Source organism: Corythoichthys intestinalis, chromosome 22 (assembly GCF_030265065.1).
Source record: "Corythoichthys intestinalis isolate RoL2023-P3 chromosome 22, ASM3026506v1, whole genome shotgun sequence".
NCBI classification, from domain to species: Eukaryota; Metazoa; Chordata; class Actinopteri; order Syngnathiformes; family Syngnathidae; genus Corythoichthys; species Corythoichthys intestinalis.
Genome location: NC_080416.1, coordinates 20,247,447 through 20,265,377, shown reverse-complemented (window position 1 = coordinate 20,265,377; position 17,931 = coordinate 20,247,447). Strand labels below are relative to the sequence as shown.

The 17,931-nt window shown below is 39.1% G+C and overlaps 2 protein-coding genes and 1 pseudogene across 7 annotated transcripts in view; 1 reads left to right on the top strand and 2 right to left on the bottom strand.

The window, feature by feature from the left end:
• Nucleotides 1-3,567: 3,567 nt before the first annotated feature.
• On the bottom strand, nucleotides 3,568-8,713 carry LOC130910935 (glutathione S-transferase A-like). The gene is made up of 6 exons (XM_057828588.1): nucleotides 8,435-8,713; nucleotides 7,942-8,007; nucleotides 7,733-7,838; nucleotides 5,495-5,613; nucleotides 5,329-5,411; nucleotides 3,568-3,897 (listed from the first exon to the last, which is right to left on the bottom strand). Exons 1-6 carry the CDS (start codon nucleotides 8,600-8,602, stop codon nucleotides 3,765-3,767), a joined length of 675 nt encoding a protein of 224 aa, XP_057684571.1. The 5' UTR covers nucleotides 8,603-8,713; the 3' UTR covers nucleotides 3,568-3,764.
• Nucleotides 8,714-8,970: 257 nt separating this feature from the next.
• LOC130910810 (uncharacterized) lies at nucleotides 8,971-10,647 on the top strand (annotated as a pseudogene).
• A 1,554-nt stretch (nucleotides 10,648-12,201) lies between these two features.
• The window catches only part of fhod3a (formin homology 2 domain containing 3a), a 77,674-nt gene continuing 71,944 nt past the window's right edge, over nucleotides 12,202-17,931 (bottom strand). For all 6 annotated transcript variants that reach the window (XM_057827907.1, XM_057827908.1, XM_057827910.1 and 3 more), the window contains 3 exons: nucleotides 16,135-16,333; nucleotides 14,211-14,375; nucleotides 12,202-14,065 (listed from right to left, as the gene is read on the bottom strand). In XM_057827907.1, the coding sequence (XP_057683890.1) occupies nucleotides 13,983-14,065; nucleotides 14,211-14,375; nucleotides 16,135-16,333 (447 nt within the window). In that variant the 3' untranslated portion in view covers nucleotides 12,202-13,982. The remainder of the gene's footprint in view (nucleotides 14,066-14,210; nucleotides 14,376-16,134; nucleotides 16,334-17,931) is intronic.

Sequence of the window (17,931 nt, the reverse complement as noted above, 5' to 3'; positions counted from 1 at the left end):
AAATCTACCTCCATATGGCTCTGCCCAGGGGATACTATTTTTAACTGGGGTAACTACATTGGCACAACACCGGCGGGCGTTCCATAATCAATGGATGACCATCTTGGCGAAAAGTATTGCCTAAGCAGCCTGATTTAGAATTCCCCTCAAGAATGATGGGAAACAAAAAAACGCTAATTGTCAATTTATGATTATAAATATTCTTGTAAGTTAATTTTATTGCTGTGCTGACACTGCGTTTCGGGGTCATCAACATGTTGTGCCCCCCCTGCCTCAAAAGTCAAACTCTGCCTATGCGCTCAAATTGTCCCCACTAACTTTTAAGCAACCTTATTTGCATTAAAAAGAGTTCAGTTACAGAATATACCCTACCATTATTAAGTGAATTATTTTCATTATTTTTAGACTTATATTTATTCCTTTTAACTTGCTGAATGTGCCGGTCCATCTCCCCCTCAAACGAACGTTTGGTCGGCTGATGAGTTGAAGCCCCCCCTCGTCCCACCACAAAGACACACACACACAGACATACTCTCACATCCCCAACAGATTAATGGCCACAACATGCCACCTCCTCTGCCCCCTTTGGAGACGAGGGATATTTGAAGTTTTTTTTTTTTTTTTTCCCGGCCAGCAGCAGCCACTGTAAGTCTTGTAAAAAGATGTCTATGTTGTGGAAGTGGGGGAAACACCACTAATTTGGCCACTGAAAGTCCGACCTGCATCAGAGTTAGCAATAATACATTACTTTACATTACATTACATTAAACTTGCTAACCTGCAAAACTACTGCGGTCAAGCCAGTCAGGCCAAGGAACAACGAAGCAGGCCGTCTCTTATTTGGATCATTGTATGTATTATGTGCATTACAGTAATATCGTCCCTACCAATGTTCAGACCAAACCTACGCCCTAGAGAACAACACTATGAAATATCACCCATCCAAAGTACACTCTGGAGGAGAAAAAAAACATTGTTACCTTTGATTGGTACAATTGAGTCTTGTGGTTATTCGTGTGACAGCTTATTGGTGAAACTGAGACAGTTGCTGGCAGTATCTCTGGCAAAAATGAAGCCACAATATGTAGAAGAATGATGAAATATGTAACGACTCTGGTGTAGCCCAAAGCAGCGGAGTAGTATTTCTTCTTCACAAATCTGCTCAAGTAAAAAGTATTGCATGTTAAAACTACTGTAAGAAGTATATTTTTCTCAAAATGTTGCTCAAGTAAATGCAGCGTGTTACTCCCCACTTCTGCTTACATGAGTGCAATTACATGAAATATGTATCGATCATTCTTATGTTTAATTTTGAATGCTCCGTTTTCATTCCATGTCATGATGATTTAGCACTTTTTCTTACCCGCCCTGCAGGTAAAAGGGGCGTGAACAACAGGTAATCAATCATGCAATCATCAAAACAAAGGAAAAACTGCATGAACTATGATAACATTTTAATCAAACTTATTGCCATAAAGACATGTATACTTGCAGGTGTCTATAAATGGGTAATCTTTAATTTCCACACAGCAGCAGCAGAAAAATAGGAGTTATTGATAAGAATCAACTCATTGTTTAGTATGTAGAACAGTTACTTTTATGGTTTTATATACTCCACATACAGTGGGGCAAATAAGTATTTCGTCAATCACTAATTGTGCAAGTTCTCCTACTTGAAAAGATTAGAGAGGCCTGTAATTGTCAACATGGGTAAACCTCAACCATGAGAGACAGAATTTGGGAAAAAAAAAACATAAAATCACATTGCTTGATTTTTAAAGAATTTATTTCCAAATTAGAGTGGAAAATAAGTATTTGGTCACCTACAAACAAGCAATATTTCTGGCTGTCAGAAGTCTAACTTCTTCTAATGAGGTCTAACGAGGCTCGACTCGTTACCTGTATTAATGGCACCTGTTTTAACTCATTATCGGTATAGAAGACACCTGTCCACGAAGTCAGTCACACTCCAAACTCCACTATGGCCAAGACCAGGCTGGAAAGACTGGATCTGCAAAAGGTAAAATGCTTGGTGTAAAGAAATCAACTGTGGGAGCAATTATTAGAAAATGGAAGACATATAAAACCAGTGATAATCTCCCTCAATCTGGGGCTCCATGCAAGATCTCAACCCGTGGCGTCAAAATGTTAACAAGAACGGTGAGCAAAAATCCCAGAACCACACGGGGGTACCTAGTGAATGACCTACAGAGAGCTGGGACCACAATTACAAAAGATACTATCAGTAACACAATGCGCCGCCAGGGACTCAAATCCTGCACTGCCAGACGTGTCCCCCTGCTGAAGCCAGTACACGTCCAGGCTCGTCTGCGGTTCGCTAGCAAGCATTTGGATGATCGAGAAGAGGACTGGGAGAATGTGTTATGGTCAGATGAAACCAAAATAGAACTTTTTGGTAGAAACACAGGTTCTCGTGTTTGGAAGAGAAAGAATACTGAATTGCATCCAAAGAACACCATACCCACTGTGAAGCATGGGGGTGGAAACATCATGTTTTGGGGCTGTTTTTCTGAAAAGGGACCAGGACGACTGATCTGTGTAAAGGAAAGAATGAATGGGGCCATGTATCGAGAGATTTTGAGTGAAAATCTTCCATCAGCAAGGGCAAGAAGCATTCCAAGGTCCTGGAGTGGCCTAGCCAGTCTCCAGATCACAACCCCGAAGAAAATCTGTGGAGGGAGTTGAAAGTCCGTGTTGCCCAACGATAGCCCCAAAACATCACTGCTCTAGAGGAGATCTGCATGGAGGAATGGGCCAAAATACCAGCAACAGTGTGTGAAAAGCTTGTGAAGAGTTACAGAAAACGTTTGGCCTCCGTTATTGCCAACAAAGGGTATATAACAAAGGATTGAGATCAACTTTTGGTATTGACCAAATACTTTTTTTCCACCATGATTTGCAAATAAATTCTTTAAAAATCAAACAATGACATTTTCTGTTTTTTTTTTCCACATTCTGTCTCTCATGGTTGAGGTTTACCCATCTTGACAATCACAGGCCTCTCTAATATTTTCAAGTGGGAAATTGACAACCACAATTAGTGGTTGGCTAAATACTTGTTTGCCTCACTGTAGTTCATAGAATCTTGTACATTAAAGTTCCCTTGACTTTACCTGTTGCACAAGATCATGTTACAGTAATAATTCATTATGCATCAGCCCTTTATGTGCTTTGAACAGTACTCCAAAGTGTAGGATGACAACAGGGATAAAAGCAAATGCAAATTCTGTGCTAAGGGGACACACGAATATAACAATGTGTATTTTATGGATGTATTATGTATATTATGTATTACCGTATATGTAAATGGTAAATGGAGAGTACTTATACATAGCACATTTGCAAATATTAGCCTTGCATGTGTCACCATTATTGGTGAAAACCTAAGTCACAATGATACAGCAAATATCGGTTATATTTATTTGCACAAAAGCCTGTTGTGGAACAAGCAAAGGTGTGACCGCCTACCGTTGGGATACACCCTCACCTTTATGTTTGGTTGATATGAGGGTAGGTGACTTGCACAAAATAAAAGAGAGTGAGATATTTCATTGAACTTGTTTAATATAGGCTACATCTATTTGATAGTGTACTGTATGTTCTTTTCCACAACATGCACAAAAACATTTTAGTGTTCAAAATAAAAATCCAAGCCTACTCTTCCTACTATTTTGATATAAAGAAACAGGAAATCTGATCTAACTGAATAGTGCAAATATTGTGCATTTATGTCAGTGTACATGTCAAATTTCTTTGAGTGCGTCTTGTTCGTTGGGGTTCTCCAGCCAGTGAGGTGGCCAGCTGGCTTTGATACTGGGCCGATCCTTCAACATTGCGTAGTAAGCAGCCACTTTTGGGTAGCGCTCTGCACGCAACCTTAAAATAAGAAATGACATAATAATACGTAATAAATAAAACAGAATAAATACTGAAAACAATGGTTATCTTTGCTTTTAGTATGTCATTTTTAAAATCATATTTTGTTCTTGTACACTACATAATGGCACTGATGCTTGAATATGCTGAAGCGTAATTACCATATGCCAAACGTCGTAATGCAACATTTCTGAGGTAATTTTTTTTTTTGTATTAGAGGTCATTGCATTGTTTTCGTGCGTCTCCTGAAATGTCATGTCAGTGCATGCCATATAACTTAGAGCAACATCCTATCACTCCTATGCAGATGACACAGAACTCTACATTTCTGTGTCCCCATATGATAATAGTCCTTTAGTCTCCATGAATAAGTGCATTTATCAAGTCAATGAAATGTTGTGCCGGAATTTTCTCCAGTTAAATGTGGAGAAGACAGAAGTGATCATTTTTGGGCCCCTCCCAAAAAAAAGGTAAAAGATAAGCAGGCACCTTAGCACACTGTCACTTAAAGCTAAAACTCAAGTCAGAAATCTTGGCGTAATTATTTTCTCAGACTTAGAATTTGATAGCCATCTAAAGTCAATCAGTAAATCTGCTTATTACCACCTAAAAAAAAAATATAGCCAGAATTAAGGGCTTCTGACTCAACAAGACATGAAAAAACTTATGCATGCATTCACTTTCAGTAGATTGGACTATTGCAACGGTATATTTACAGGTCTTGATAAAAAAAATCAGTCGGGAAGCTGCAGCTAGTACAGAATGCTACAGCCAGTCCTCACAAACACAAGGAAACTGGACCACATTAAACCGGTTTTGAAATCGTTAGACTGGCTTCCAGTGAGTCAAAGGATCAAAGGATAGACTATAAAATACTACTGCTCGTCTACAAAACACTTAATGGCCTTGGACCAAAATACATGCTTGATTTATTAGATTCCTATGAAACATCTAGACCCCTAAGGTCGTCTGGAACCGGTCTCCTGTATGTTCCAGGAACAAGAGGCAGCATTTAGTTATTATGCTCCTCACCTCTGGAATCTGAAGGTCTGCAGTATGCTCAAACTGTTAGCTCCTTTAAATCAGAGCTAAAAACAAAAAGCTTTTGTTTAGCACAGCATATCACTAGCTGTCTATATATTTCAATCTATTTGTTTTCTATTTCTCTTGTGCTTTATCTCCATTGCTGATTTCACTTATTATTAGTAGTAGTAGTTTTTTTTTTTTTTTTTTTTTTAGATTTTATTCATTTATTCTATTCGTGATTAAATGCAATTTTTATCTATAATTTTATTTCGTGTTTCGATTGTTTTTACGTTCTATTGATTTAATGCGATTTTTATGATCTTCATGTGATGTAAAGCACTTTGAATTGCCTTGTGTTTGAATTGTGCTATATAAATAAATTCGCCCTGCCTAGCATCAACTTACCCAAACCTGAAAAGATTTGCAATAGTTGGGAACACAATCACATCCGCCATCGAGAAGGAGGGCCCAGCCAGGTAGGATCCCGCCTACATAAAAAGATGTTTGAGAGCGAAAGTAAAAAATAAACTAGTACTTCTTAGTAGTCTTCTGCTTTTCGACGATGCTTAACCTTTTGCAGGTAGCCCTCCCACAGCTGGAGTTCAGCGGCAAGGGCTTGACAGTTTCTCTTCAAAGCGGACTCAAGCCTCTCGCCTTCGGGCACAATCCACTCGTAGTAGATAACAGCACCTACACTCGAGGCCAGAAGACAAAAACTGTGTTAACAAGAACAATGTTGTTTTTGGTAGCCCTTTTAATTTTCGTCTTAGACTAATAAGTATTTTCGTCCAAAAGACTAAGTCATATTTTAGTCACTTCAAAATGTGTTCGTCTTCGTCTAGTTTTAGTCGACAATTACTCAAAATGTTTTCGTCTGTAAACTTCAAGCGTTTTAGTCCATGAATAAATAAAGGTTTCCAATCATTTTAAATGAACATTGACAGACGAGCACATTATTGTAGAGTCTACAAGGACATCACCATCTTCGTGATGATAATACACACTCAACAGGAAAACAGTACATTATTTTCAATTAATTAAACTCACCTGGACGCAACAAACTGTATGTAAACAGTTTTCCATGAGTTTAGAAGACACCCAACAGGCTAAATGATAACGCAAATGCGAAGTTACACTTAGTGTGTGATGATCACTCAGCACAGACCTTTAAAGGCTAAAGCAACATGGCATATCTTGCCAAGATAAGAAAATAAAACCAAGCAGCACCTGACATGTGTTTCACAAAAGGCAAATCTGGAATTTGTAGAGTAGGTGAGTAAGCGTGTGTGTGGGGCAGGGGGTGGTGCCGCACGTCACATGAGTGACACTGCTACGATGTGTGCTACCTACAAGTACGATGAGAAAATGTCACACATTGTGAACTAATGACGATAGCAGGTGTCATTAGTACATTTATCTAGTACTCGTCTCGTCAGAGGAAAACTGATATCCCTCTTATTATGTTTGCGTCTAACCATGACACGTTTTTAGTAGTGCTGTCAGACGATTAAAATTTTTAATCGAGTTAATTACAGCTTAAAAATTAATTATTCGTAATTAATCGCAATTAATCGCAATTCAAACCATCTCTAAAATATGCCATATTTTTCTGTAAATTATAGTTGGAATGGAAAGATAAGACACACGACGGACATATACATACAACGTACTGTACATAAGTACTGTATTTGTTTATTGTAACAATAAATCCACAAATGCCATTATTAACATTCTTTCTGTTAAAGTGATCCACGGATAGAAAGACTTGTAGTTCTTAAAAGATCATTTTTATAGTTACAAGTTATAGTAATTTTATATTAAAACCCCTCTTCATGTTTTTGTTTTAATAAAATTTGTAAAATTTTCAATCAAAAGTAGAGTTAATATAATAATAAGAAGAATAAAAATAACAATAATAAAAATAGAGTGACCAAAGTCTAAGTTTTACGTGTATTTTGCATAGCTATTTTGATATGGAATGCCAGTTCATTTTGCGTTGTTGTTTAACTGTGTGTCAGAATAGGGCCTCATTACTATAGACTGAAGTGCTTTTCTTTTTGTGAACATTATTTTTTTGGGAGAAATAAGAATATTCTTTTTGTTGTGCTTTCACTAAACGATACTTATGTTTGTTGTGAAGGAGAAGCTTCTGCCAATAAACGGCGCGGTCCAAAGAACGCCTGTGTCCACTCGCCTTTACTGTATAACATATATCTGTACATATCTTACCCAAAATACAACAAGAGACACATAATTGCCACTAAAAGAAAGAAAACTTACCGAAATATGTGTGGAGCACAAATAGCAATTTGCATTGCATTGTGAATACAGCATAAACGTCTCACAACTACTAATTCTCCCACGTTTAGAAGAAATAACATGAGTATGGAACGGCGATGCCCCCAAGCGGCCGGTGGCATTCTCTTCACTCTTAATGTCCATAAACGGCCTCATTGTAATCTGTTTGAGGCAATGTGCGAGCGGGTCATTTAGTGCATGCGCTAATTGCGTCAAATATTTTAATGTGATTAATTAAAAAAAATAATTAACGCCCGTTAACGCGATAATTTTGACAGCCCTAGTTTTTAGTTCATCATAGTCATGAAAAAAATTGTTCGCTGACAAAAACAACACTGAACTAGAATAATTAACCCCACAGGGAAACTTGCCAACTGTATGTCATCATCATCTATGAAAATGAAAAAATGATTGCAGCACGGTTTTAAATGTCAGCAATTAAAAAACAGCCGACTACTATTAAAGTTGATGAAGACACTACAAAGTTATCATTATCTAATTAACGTCTTACATAGTTTGTCATAAAAGGTGAGTCCCTCAAACATGCGCTGGTAAACAAGGGCTTGTTCAGCAGGGCCATCTGGGATGAGCTTGCTCCCCTGATGCTTGAACTGGCTCTGTTGAAACATGTCAACAATAAACGGGGGGGGGGGGGGGGGGGGGGGGGGTGTAATGCTTACGCTTTAATAAACATACATACGTTTGTGTTTTCGTACTTACCTCTAGGTAGAAACAGGCTGCGTAGGATTCATTCAAAATATTGTCACCATGTTTGAATGAAGGAAGCTGAAAGGGATAAAAATTAGTAAAGAAAAATAAAATTGCAGAGTGTATAAAATATTATAAACTGAAATAGTTAATGAGACTGAAGACTCCCCAAATTTACACTGACATACAAATACATTTAAAAATAACATTTGAGTTGTTTTTGGATAAACATTTGAGCCTACTACACTTACTTAAAAATCAAAATGTTTTATTAACCTTAGCTCTGATTCCTCCCCTTAAGTCAATGTTCAAAAGTCCACAACATTCCAAAAAGTAATTAATTAACTAGTCAAATACAAGCCGAATAATTACACTCTTTTTGCTGATTTCGTTTAAACCTATAACGTAGTTTTGGCGTAAAAGTGTGATATTTGCATTTAAAAAATATATTTGGCTTGGACTTTAACCACAGCGAGTTCAATGCATTATTTTGAATTTTACTTACTTGTCCTCTGGGGTTAATAGATAAAACTTCTGGTGACTTATGTTCCATTTTCTCGAAAGACAGCAGCTTTTGATTGTAACCCTGCAGTTTCTTCTCCTCCAGGGCTATCATTACTCTCCAGCATGGAGGAGAGCCGGAGCCCCAATACAGGTTCATGTTTTCGGCCATGGCTAACGGAATAACGGATGTATTTTCGATCTAGCTCGGCTATCACCTAATAAGTAGAACCTATGGCTTTCTGGCTGACAGTTATGTCTTCTTCAATGCTTACTTCTTCGCCTCAACGGCGCTGTTAAGTAAATCCTGACCTCTGGTGGGCAAAGTAGTCACCAGCATGTGCAGGCGTTGTTTGTATGGTAAATAGCGTTTGGGTACATTGCTGTCATCTATTAGTAGACTAAGGATGCTCAAAAATATCACAAACATGTACACAAGGGCGTAGGTTTGGTCTCAACATAAAACAGAATAATCTGCTCAATTTTTGCTGGGGACGGGACATTAATAATAAACGAATGAAATGTTAATTGTCATCATCCATGGTTCTGAAAAGGGGGAAGGTGGTCGATAAATTCCGGTTCTCAATCTCAGGAACCGTGATTCCATCGATAACGGAGCAACCAGTCAAGAGCCGGGAAAGCTCTTTGACTCCAGCCTGAAGGACTCTGCTGCTATCCGGAGGTCTACTGAAGAGCTTGGTGGTTGGCTCGGCAAGGTGGACAAGTCTGGCCTGCCTGGCAGATTCAAAGCCTGGATCTACCAGCACTCCATCCTTCCCAGAATCCTGTGGCCTCTCCTCGTCTATGCAGTCCCAGTAACGACGGTGGAATCCTTTGAAAGGAAGATCAGCAGCTTTCTGCGGAAATGGCTGGGTCTTCCTCGCAGCCTCAACAGCGCTGCCCTGTACGGGACTAGCAACAACCTGCAGCTGCCCTTCAGTGGGCTCACTGAAGAATTCAAGGTGGCACGCACAAGAGAAGCCCTACAGTACAGAGAATCCAGGGACGGCAAGGTGTCATCAGCCGGCATTGAAGTGAGGACAGGAAGGAAGTGGAAGGCAGAAAAGGCAGTGGAGGTGGCTGAGTCACGCCTTAGGCAAAAGGCACTGGTTGGGACTGTGGCAACAGGGAGAGCTGGATTGGGCTACATCCCAAAGACCCAGGTCAGCCAGGCTCGGGGCAAGGAAAGACAACATCTACTCCAGGAGGAGGTCCGTGCAGGCCTGGAGGAAGAGCGAGTGGGCAGGGCATTGGGACTCCGGCAACAGGGAGCATGGACAAGATGGGAGGGCACTTTGCAGCGCAAAGTCACCTGGTCGAACATCATGCAGGCAGACCTCCACCGTGTCCGGTTCCTCGTAGCGGCAGTCTACGATTCCCTCCCCAGCCCAGCAAACCTCCATGTGTGGGGGAAGAGCGAGACACCCTCCTGCTCCCTTTGCTCCGGGAGAGGCTCCCTGGAACATCTCCTCAGCAGCTGCCCAAAGTCCCTGGCTGATGGTCGCTACCGCTGGCGCCACGACCAGGTACTGAAAGCAGTTGCCGAGAGTATAGCCACCGCCATCAGCTCTAGCAAACACCATCATGCTCCAAAGAAGGCCATCTCCTTCATAAAAGCTGGAGAGAGACCCCGTGCACGTCCAAAGATAACAACAGGACTCCTCCACACAGCCCCTGACTGGAAGCTCCACGTTGACCTGGGAAAACAGCTGAGGTTCCCCCAGCAGATAGCAAAAACATCGCTTCGGCCAGACATGATCATCCTCTCAGAGGCTTCAAAACACCTGATCATGCTGGAACTTACCGTGCCCTGGGAGGAGCGGATTGAGGAGGCCAACGAGAGGAAACGGGCCAAGTATCAGGAACTAGTGGAGGAGTGCAGGGGAAGGGGCTGGAGGACTTTCTATGAGCCCATAGAAGTCGGCTGTCGAGGCTTCGCAGGACGCTCCCTCTGTAAAGTCCTTGACCGGCTGGGAATCACAGGGGTGGCCAAGAAAAGGGCCATTCAGTCTGCAAGTGAAGCTGCAGAGAAAGCCACAAGGTGGTTGTGGTTGAAGAGGGCAGATCCGTGGGTTGCTACTGGGACACAAGCCGGGACTTGATCCACCCCGGCTGGGTCACTAGGACGAGGGTGTCTGATGTTGCGAGACCCGAAACACTCAATGAATCCTAGATACATCACTGATGATGTGTCCCAGTGCATCCAGGAGATGTATCTTTCAAGTATCATTGACAATTACAAAATGTGATATGATTCGCCCGAAGAAAGAAAGAACCGAAGAAAGACAAGGGCAGACGGGAGAAACATATACTTATCATTACCCGTCCCCCTACAGCCAAGAACACACAATCAAACATGGTAGAGTTACATCCATCACATTACATGAGCTTTTGTTTTTTGTTTTTTCTTTTTCACATGAATTATCTTCCCAAAAGTTATTAATTGCCATGGCACTCAAGCAATGTTGTCGATTTGTGTGAGTTCATTGATTAGGGTGTCCAGTGAACTCAGCGTCCAGTCAAGCAGCTCCATTGTACGGTTGTTGAGATCACACAGCAAGCTTGTGCACAAGCAGATTAGTGGTCTGAGTTTGCTACAGGGCATATTTTCAGGGTGTACAAAGTTATGGCTTTGTGAAGCCAATAAGACCAAACAAATTGGGTGAACGGGGGTCACGGCAACATTTCTCACGAATATAAACCAAATTAATTCATAGGCTAAATGACCAAAGCAGAATAAATCTTTAAATCTTAGAATATATGAATATAAAAAATAAACACTTGTTAATAATTTCTTAAATATCAAGGAATGCAAAAAATAAACATTTGTCTTAAGACCACTCAACATTGTCTAAATTAATAAATATAACTGAAAAAAAAACAACAACAAAAAAACGTCTTAGTCATGACAGAACAAAAATAAAAATGGAGACTTCTTTTAGGTAAAACTACTGCTTCTGCCCACAAGCACAGCTAACCTCAACAAAAAATGAAAACTTTTTATCTCGACTACAATTAATGTATGATCATCTGAAAAAAATATAAGCATCGGCAGCAAAAAAAATAAATCTAAATATAATAAATAATGATGAAAATAGATAAATACATTTTAAATGAATGCAAGTCATCAGCCAATCAAACTAAGTTTGAGAGGGAAAAACATTTATCATTTACCAAGTGAAAAGGGGTAAATGTACGTCTGAACATAATGAAAATAATTCACTTAATAACGGTAGGGTCAATTCCCTCCTTACAACATATAAGAAATTATCTAAATACCTGAAGTCATTATTAAATGCAAATAAGGTTGTTAAAAAGTTGGTGGGGACAAATTGAGCATCCTGAAAAGTTGGTAGTTTTATGTTCTTACCATCCCTATGCAAACCATCCCTATGCAAACCTACGCCTTTGCAGGTACATAAATGTACATATACTAATTTCTTCTTAGAATTTGTTTTAAATTTCAGATGAAACTAACATTTATGGTTAAATTTATATCAGTCTTGCTGAATTTAAAGATCTAAAATTCAGGTTGCTGTTCAAAACCAGGAACATATCTACAACACATCTCACTAAAGCTCCTTCTAATGTGCTGGATAAGTAAGAAAAAATGATGCATATTTACATTTCAAATATATGAAATGTCATTTATATGTAAGATCAAATAATTCCCTGATTTGGAAAATTGCTCAAGTCGTATTTTACTTGTTTGCAAACCCAAGTAATGTGCTGCAATTCACACACACACAAACACATGAACACAACGTTTATTTTATTTTTTAATTCTTGTAGAACAAGTACAAATAGCATTTCAAGTGAGACATTTGGACTTCATGGTCTCTTATGTGGTGATGTTTCCAAGGGCGTAGGTTTGGTCTCAACATTGGTAGGGACAGCATAACCTGCATGTACACTTTTTCCTGGGGATGGGACATTAATAAGACCAAACAGATTTGGTGAACGGGGGTCAGGGCCATATTTCTCACAAATAGGAACCTAATTAACTGATAGGCTAAATGATCAATGCAAAATAAATCTATTGACTTATTCTAACTTTCATGTGTATTGGTCAGGTGATACACTCTTCGATTCAAACCTTTGTTTTCAAAAACTACTAAAGAATCATTTAAAAAAAACTTCCAGAATCAATGTCATAAATTATTATTAACATACTTACATACATACTTTTTACCTCGACTATGATTAATGTATGATTATCTGAAAAAAATGTCTGCATAGGCTGCAAATAAAAATATTTTAAATAATATAGAAAATAAATGCATTTTAAATAAATGCAAGTCATCAGCCAATGAAACGTGCATTTCCTAGGGAAAAATGGACAGCCACATTCAGCAAGTGAAAAGTGGTAAATGTCTCACATAATGAAAATAATTCACTTAATAATGGAAGGGTCAAATAAGTTGGTGGGGACAATTTGAGCATCCTGATAAGTTGGTAGTGTTATGTCCCTATCGTCCCTATGCAAACCTACGCCCTTGGTTGTTTCCCAGGTTGCGTAGGGCCTTGGTTTCCCTACGTAAAGTTAATTAAAAATGCCTTGAAAGCAAAAGTAACAAGGAGTAACACCATAAAAATAATACTTCCCTCTATGACCACATCTACAGTTTTCTTTTCCTTTTTAATCATATTTTACAGATTAAGCTCTTTTGTTTTGCTTGTGCTCTGAATATAATACACCTTTCTACAGCGATAATAAAACAACACAACTCACACTACTAACACCGATGTAACATGTCACTTAGCTGACAAGGTTGTGTACATGTCATACGCAGCGTTTGCTGCACATCTTTTAAATACTTTAATAAACGTAGAAAAACAAAATCTCATCTTTTTACACTTTACAAACATTTCCTCAAATAGAGAAACTTCCTTTGCTTGGAGTGACTTGGTAAGGTGCAAAAAGCTTACAAAATGAGTGTGAAAGTTTTCAAATAAATACTGAGAACATTTTCACCCAAAATGAAAAAAAAAAAAAGTTAATTGTCTGCAACACTGAGGAGCTCAACAGAAAAAAAGAAGGTGAGTAAAGCAATAAAGCGTCATCCCTTTTTGGTAGAAAGGCACTCATCCACCTTTCGATATCTGAAAGTAAACGCTACAGGCCAACGTTTACTTAAACAAAATCATTTCAGGTTTGCCTATCTTGTGATGATTTGTTTTTTTCGATCTATTCTGCTAACAGAACTGGGCGGAGGTGATCAGTTCATCTTTGGGCATAAGTTCACAGCTTAAATCGAAGTAATGTTCACATCGCTTATTCATTATTTAGCGGTTGTTCCAATTAACGCCAATGGCAACACTTTCCGTCCCCTTCCTTCACCTCATTCTCCGGATGACTGTCTTTTCGCAGCATTAAAACAAACCAAAACAAAAAAAACACTGACTTCATCACTCAGACACATCCGGCAAGGTTAGCAGCTGACAGAAACGTGGCGTTTCTGCTTGGTGCAATAAGAAGAGTATGTAGCAAAGGCAGTCAACCGGCCACGTGGCCGCTGCTGGCGACGACAGACCACCAGAGAGGTTACGGATTACATCTGTGGCTCGCCAGAATCAGTTAAACCCAATGCCACTGCCTCCTCTGGAGTCAAACCGTTCTTCAAGGTCCGCCTCACTGCAAGGACAGAAAAATTCAGTCAAGTGCACAGTCCATGGATATAGACATGCTATGTTTGGAAAGATATTTGAGCATCAGGACCACAACTCGTAAAAAGTAGAAATTCAATGGATGAATTTTGTCTTGCTGTGCACCATCTTACATGATTTACGGTTTGCCCGAGACCTCCTCCTCTCTCGTGGTTGCGGTCTACTTCCTGGAGCCTGAGTGGCGGACCTCACGATCCGCTCCATGATCTCATCCGCAGCATCATCGCCGCACACCTGTGCGTCTTCAACAGCTGGTGTACGCGCCCGCATGCTGGCACCTGGAGAGACGTTTAAAAATTAAAATTTCAAAAATTCAATCAATAGCGTACCGCACGCAGGCTATTTTTAGACCGTGATGTTGCATCGTAAAGCGGAAGTAGGACATTATATACACGCCCTCGCATGCAAACCATTATGTTTCGGCCTTCTTTCTCCGGTAATCTTTCAAAAACTGACATTCCGATTATTCACTGCTACTATGGAACTTGTAGAAACGACTCTAGACTTTACGACATATAAAGGATGTTTTCTTCATACTCTCCCACAAACAAAAAATGTGAAGAATGGAGCGACTATGCTACTATGACACGGGCGTCTAAAAGACCAGTTTAACAGCAGCAAAGTGAAGCCGTTCACATTTCATATGCAGTAAACCTTTTGTTTGGGCCAAGAGGTAAGCCATTTTGATATTTTGAGTTATTTTTTTAGCGTGGCGTTTTTCATGCTGCTTCTGTCTGACAATGAATGACCTGAAAAAAAAAACATAAAGTGGTATCTGTCTGCCACCGTTGTTACCTTTTCTGTTGTAAAGAAACAACTTTAGTAAGGGGGAAGAGTAAATAAATTACCGTATTTTTCGGACTACAAGTCACAGTTTTTTTTCATAGTTTGGCTGGAGGTGCGACTTATACTCCAGAGCGACTTACGTGTGAAATTATTAACAAATTATTATATCATTTCACATGTTATTTTGGTGTTTTGGAGTGACACGGATGGTTTGGTAAACTTGTTAGTATGTTGTTTATGCTACAGTTATCTGAATAACTCTTAATAGCTATGTTACGTTAATATACTGGCCACATTCGCATTTCATTGTTCATGCATCATTATCATACTGTACACTTATTGAGCATGTTGTTCTCTATTGTATTTTCATTTTGAATTGCCATTCAAGATGACATATCTGTTCTATGTGTTGGATTTTATCATGTAAATTTCCCTCAAAAATGCAACTTATACTCAGGTGCGACTTACATATTTTTTTTGTCCTCTTCGTTGGGCATTTTAAAGCTGGTGTGACTTTACTCAGGTGCGACTTATAGTCCGAAAAATACGGTAATAGAATTAAGATTTGTTATTAATGAAAAAATGAAGTGTTCGTTGGCTGTCAACGAGTAGCATTTGCGATCGCTACACAAAACAGCAATGTCCCCCAAAAGAGCGGTCAGAGAAGTAAGACAACCAGGGGATATAATATATAAGAAAGATGGGGCTTATGGTGGTAAAGGATAGATTGTTGAAACAGGAGAATGTCATTGTTAGTGGCGTAAGAAAAAGGTGTTGATAAAAAAGCAAAGGGAAGCTTAGGTCGGCTCGTTTTTTTCAGCCGTCGACACTCAAGCCATCTCTTTAACTGAACATTTGTATGTTCTTCCACATCTTTACCAGTGAATTTGGCACCAGGGACATCATTTTCAGACAGAATTGGTAGGTTTAGCTCTGTGAACATCTCCGTCGTACACTATTCCCATTCATTTCCTATTGAGGACAAACAAGAGCTTGTCCCCCCTTAGCTAACAGCAGAGCCACAGAAGCTAACGTCATAAATATTAACGAGCGGAAGTGCCGTGTAGCGTGCGGTACCCCATTACTGTAACTCTATCAGTGCCATTGACATTGATGGACATCCAGTTAGGGTCCTGCAAACTGCAGCTCCAGAGCCAAATGTGGCTCTTTTAATTCGTCTGCTGTGAAATTTTAACAGTTTGACATCAATGGCAACCAATGAGTTACTCATAACCCATTGAGTCACTTCACCTCCTCGTCCTGGTCGTGATCGCGTGCGTGTCCGTAGGCCTGGGACACCGCTTATGTCCTTGTCACCACTGCCACTAAGGCTAGTTCTTAGCACCGCTTTCATGTGCTCGTGTTCGGCGGCGTCTTCCGCGTGGTCCAGACCTTGGGGCTGCTCTCCTTGGCATCCACTAGGGGCACTGCTTGAACCATAACGCCCACTCTGAACACAAAGATACATGGTAAAAGTCAGATATTGATTTGAATCTGGAGCCAGTTAAGCACTGTCTATTGATATCGCTGTGCTGTGGTCTTAAGTAATTGACAGCGCTGCAATAACTATTCAGATTTAGCTCTTGTGCGATATTCTGGCTTATCTTTCACAAACAACACACACTTGTCTATTTCTGTATTTCTTGTTTGCTGTGTTGTTAATCGTACTTTAAAAAAGTAATTAGTTAGTTACAAATTACATCTCCCAAAAAAGTAATTGAGTTAGTAACTCAGTTACCTCAATGTAAGAGTAATTAGTTACTCTTGTAATTAGTTAAGCTGACGTTACTTTTCACGTTCTACTCATCATTACATGATCCATTCTATAAAGTCTTCCAAGTCAAATATGTTTATATTAACTGATTGAATTAAACATAGTTTTGTATTCCGAAACAATATACATGGGTCACACTTTTAACATTTTTAAATACATTAAATACAAATACAAGGTTATAATGGTATAAAAACTTTCAAATGCTTTGAGAAAAAAGCCTTTTTGTTTTTTCTGCTGTACTGAACCTGCACCGAACCGGGAGCTCTGTACCGAAGTAAGTACTGAACCGTGATTTGTGTGTACAGACACACTCTTAATATACTAGTATATACCGATACTGTAGAAATATTTTTCAATATGCAGGTGAGGCTCTGAATCCCCTCCTTCTCCCATCTTTTCTCAAGCTCTTTTGATTAAAAAAAAAAAAAGAAAAAAAAAAAATCACACAAGGTTTATGGATACGTCATTCAAGAAAGGTTTAGGGCTATTTTCTGTAATAAAAAAACAAAAACAAATTATTATTATATTGTAGCATCTACAAGGACAACGCGCACTTGGTGATGATAACGCATACTAAACAAGAAAACAGCCCATTATTTTCAACTAATTGTACCCACCTGAACACCACAAACTGTATATAAAAAATAAATAAAAAATTGCCCGAGAGTTTAATTAAGATGACCGTTGCCATGCTAAATGCTAATGCTTGCAAGAACACGAATGCTATGGTAACGTTTCGAGCCACCTATCATCAAACCCTAACCTGCAACTGCGTCACAACCGGTGTTGTTAATCTTACTTTAAAAAAGTAAATACAGTTACAAATTACTTCTCCCGAAAAGTAATTGCGTTGGTAACTCAGTTACCTGAATGTAAGAGTAATTAGTTACTTGGCAAAGTAACTGGTGATAATTTTCATGTTTTTTTTTCTAAAAAAAAAAAAAAAAAAAAAAAAAAAAAAAAAAAAGTGAAGTTTAAAGGGTTTTTTGGGAAAATTGGCCCTAGCCCAATTCTTTACCCTAAACTTAACTAGACACAGGGGTATTGCGGATACTGCGATAAGTACGGTAGATAGTAGCCTTTGCTATGTGTGGAAGTCATTTAATGTTTTGAATCAACCGTTAAAGTTGTTAAAATTGCTCCCGTTATTGCATTAGTTCCCTTTCGTCTACTTTCGACATGTGTACGTTTTAAAACTGTTTTATCATTTAAAGATAGATTTAAGTCAAGATTTTGCTGATTTAGGCGCATTTTAGATAAAAAGTTACTTAGGT

Bases quoted from the DNA above. Each gene is read 5' to 3' on its own strand.
- LOC130910935 (XM_057828588.1), bottom strand. From the start codon at position 8,602: ATGGCCGAAAACATGAACCTGTATTGGGGCTCCGGCTCTCCTCCATGC. The intron at 5,412-5,494 runs GTTAAGCATCGT...CTTTTTATGTAG, and splicing joins GGGAGGGCTACCTGCAAAAG to GCGGGATCCTACCTGGCTGG. The intron at 3,898-5,328 runs GTAAGTTGATGC...TCTTATTTTAAG, and splicing joins GCAAATCTTTTCAGGTTTGG to GTTGCGTGCAGAGCGCTACC.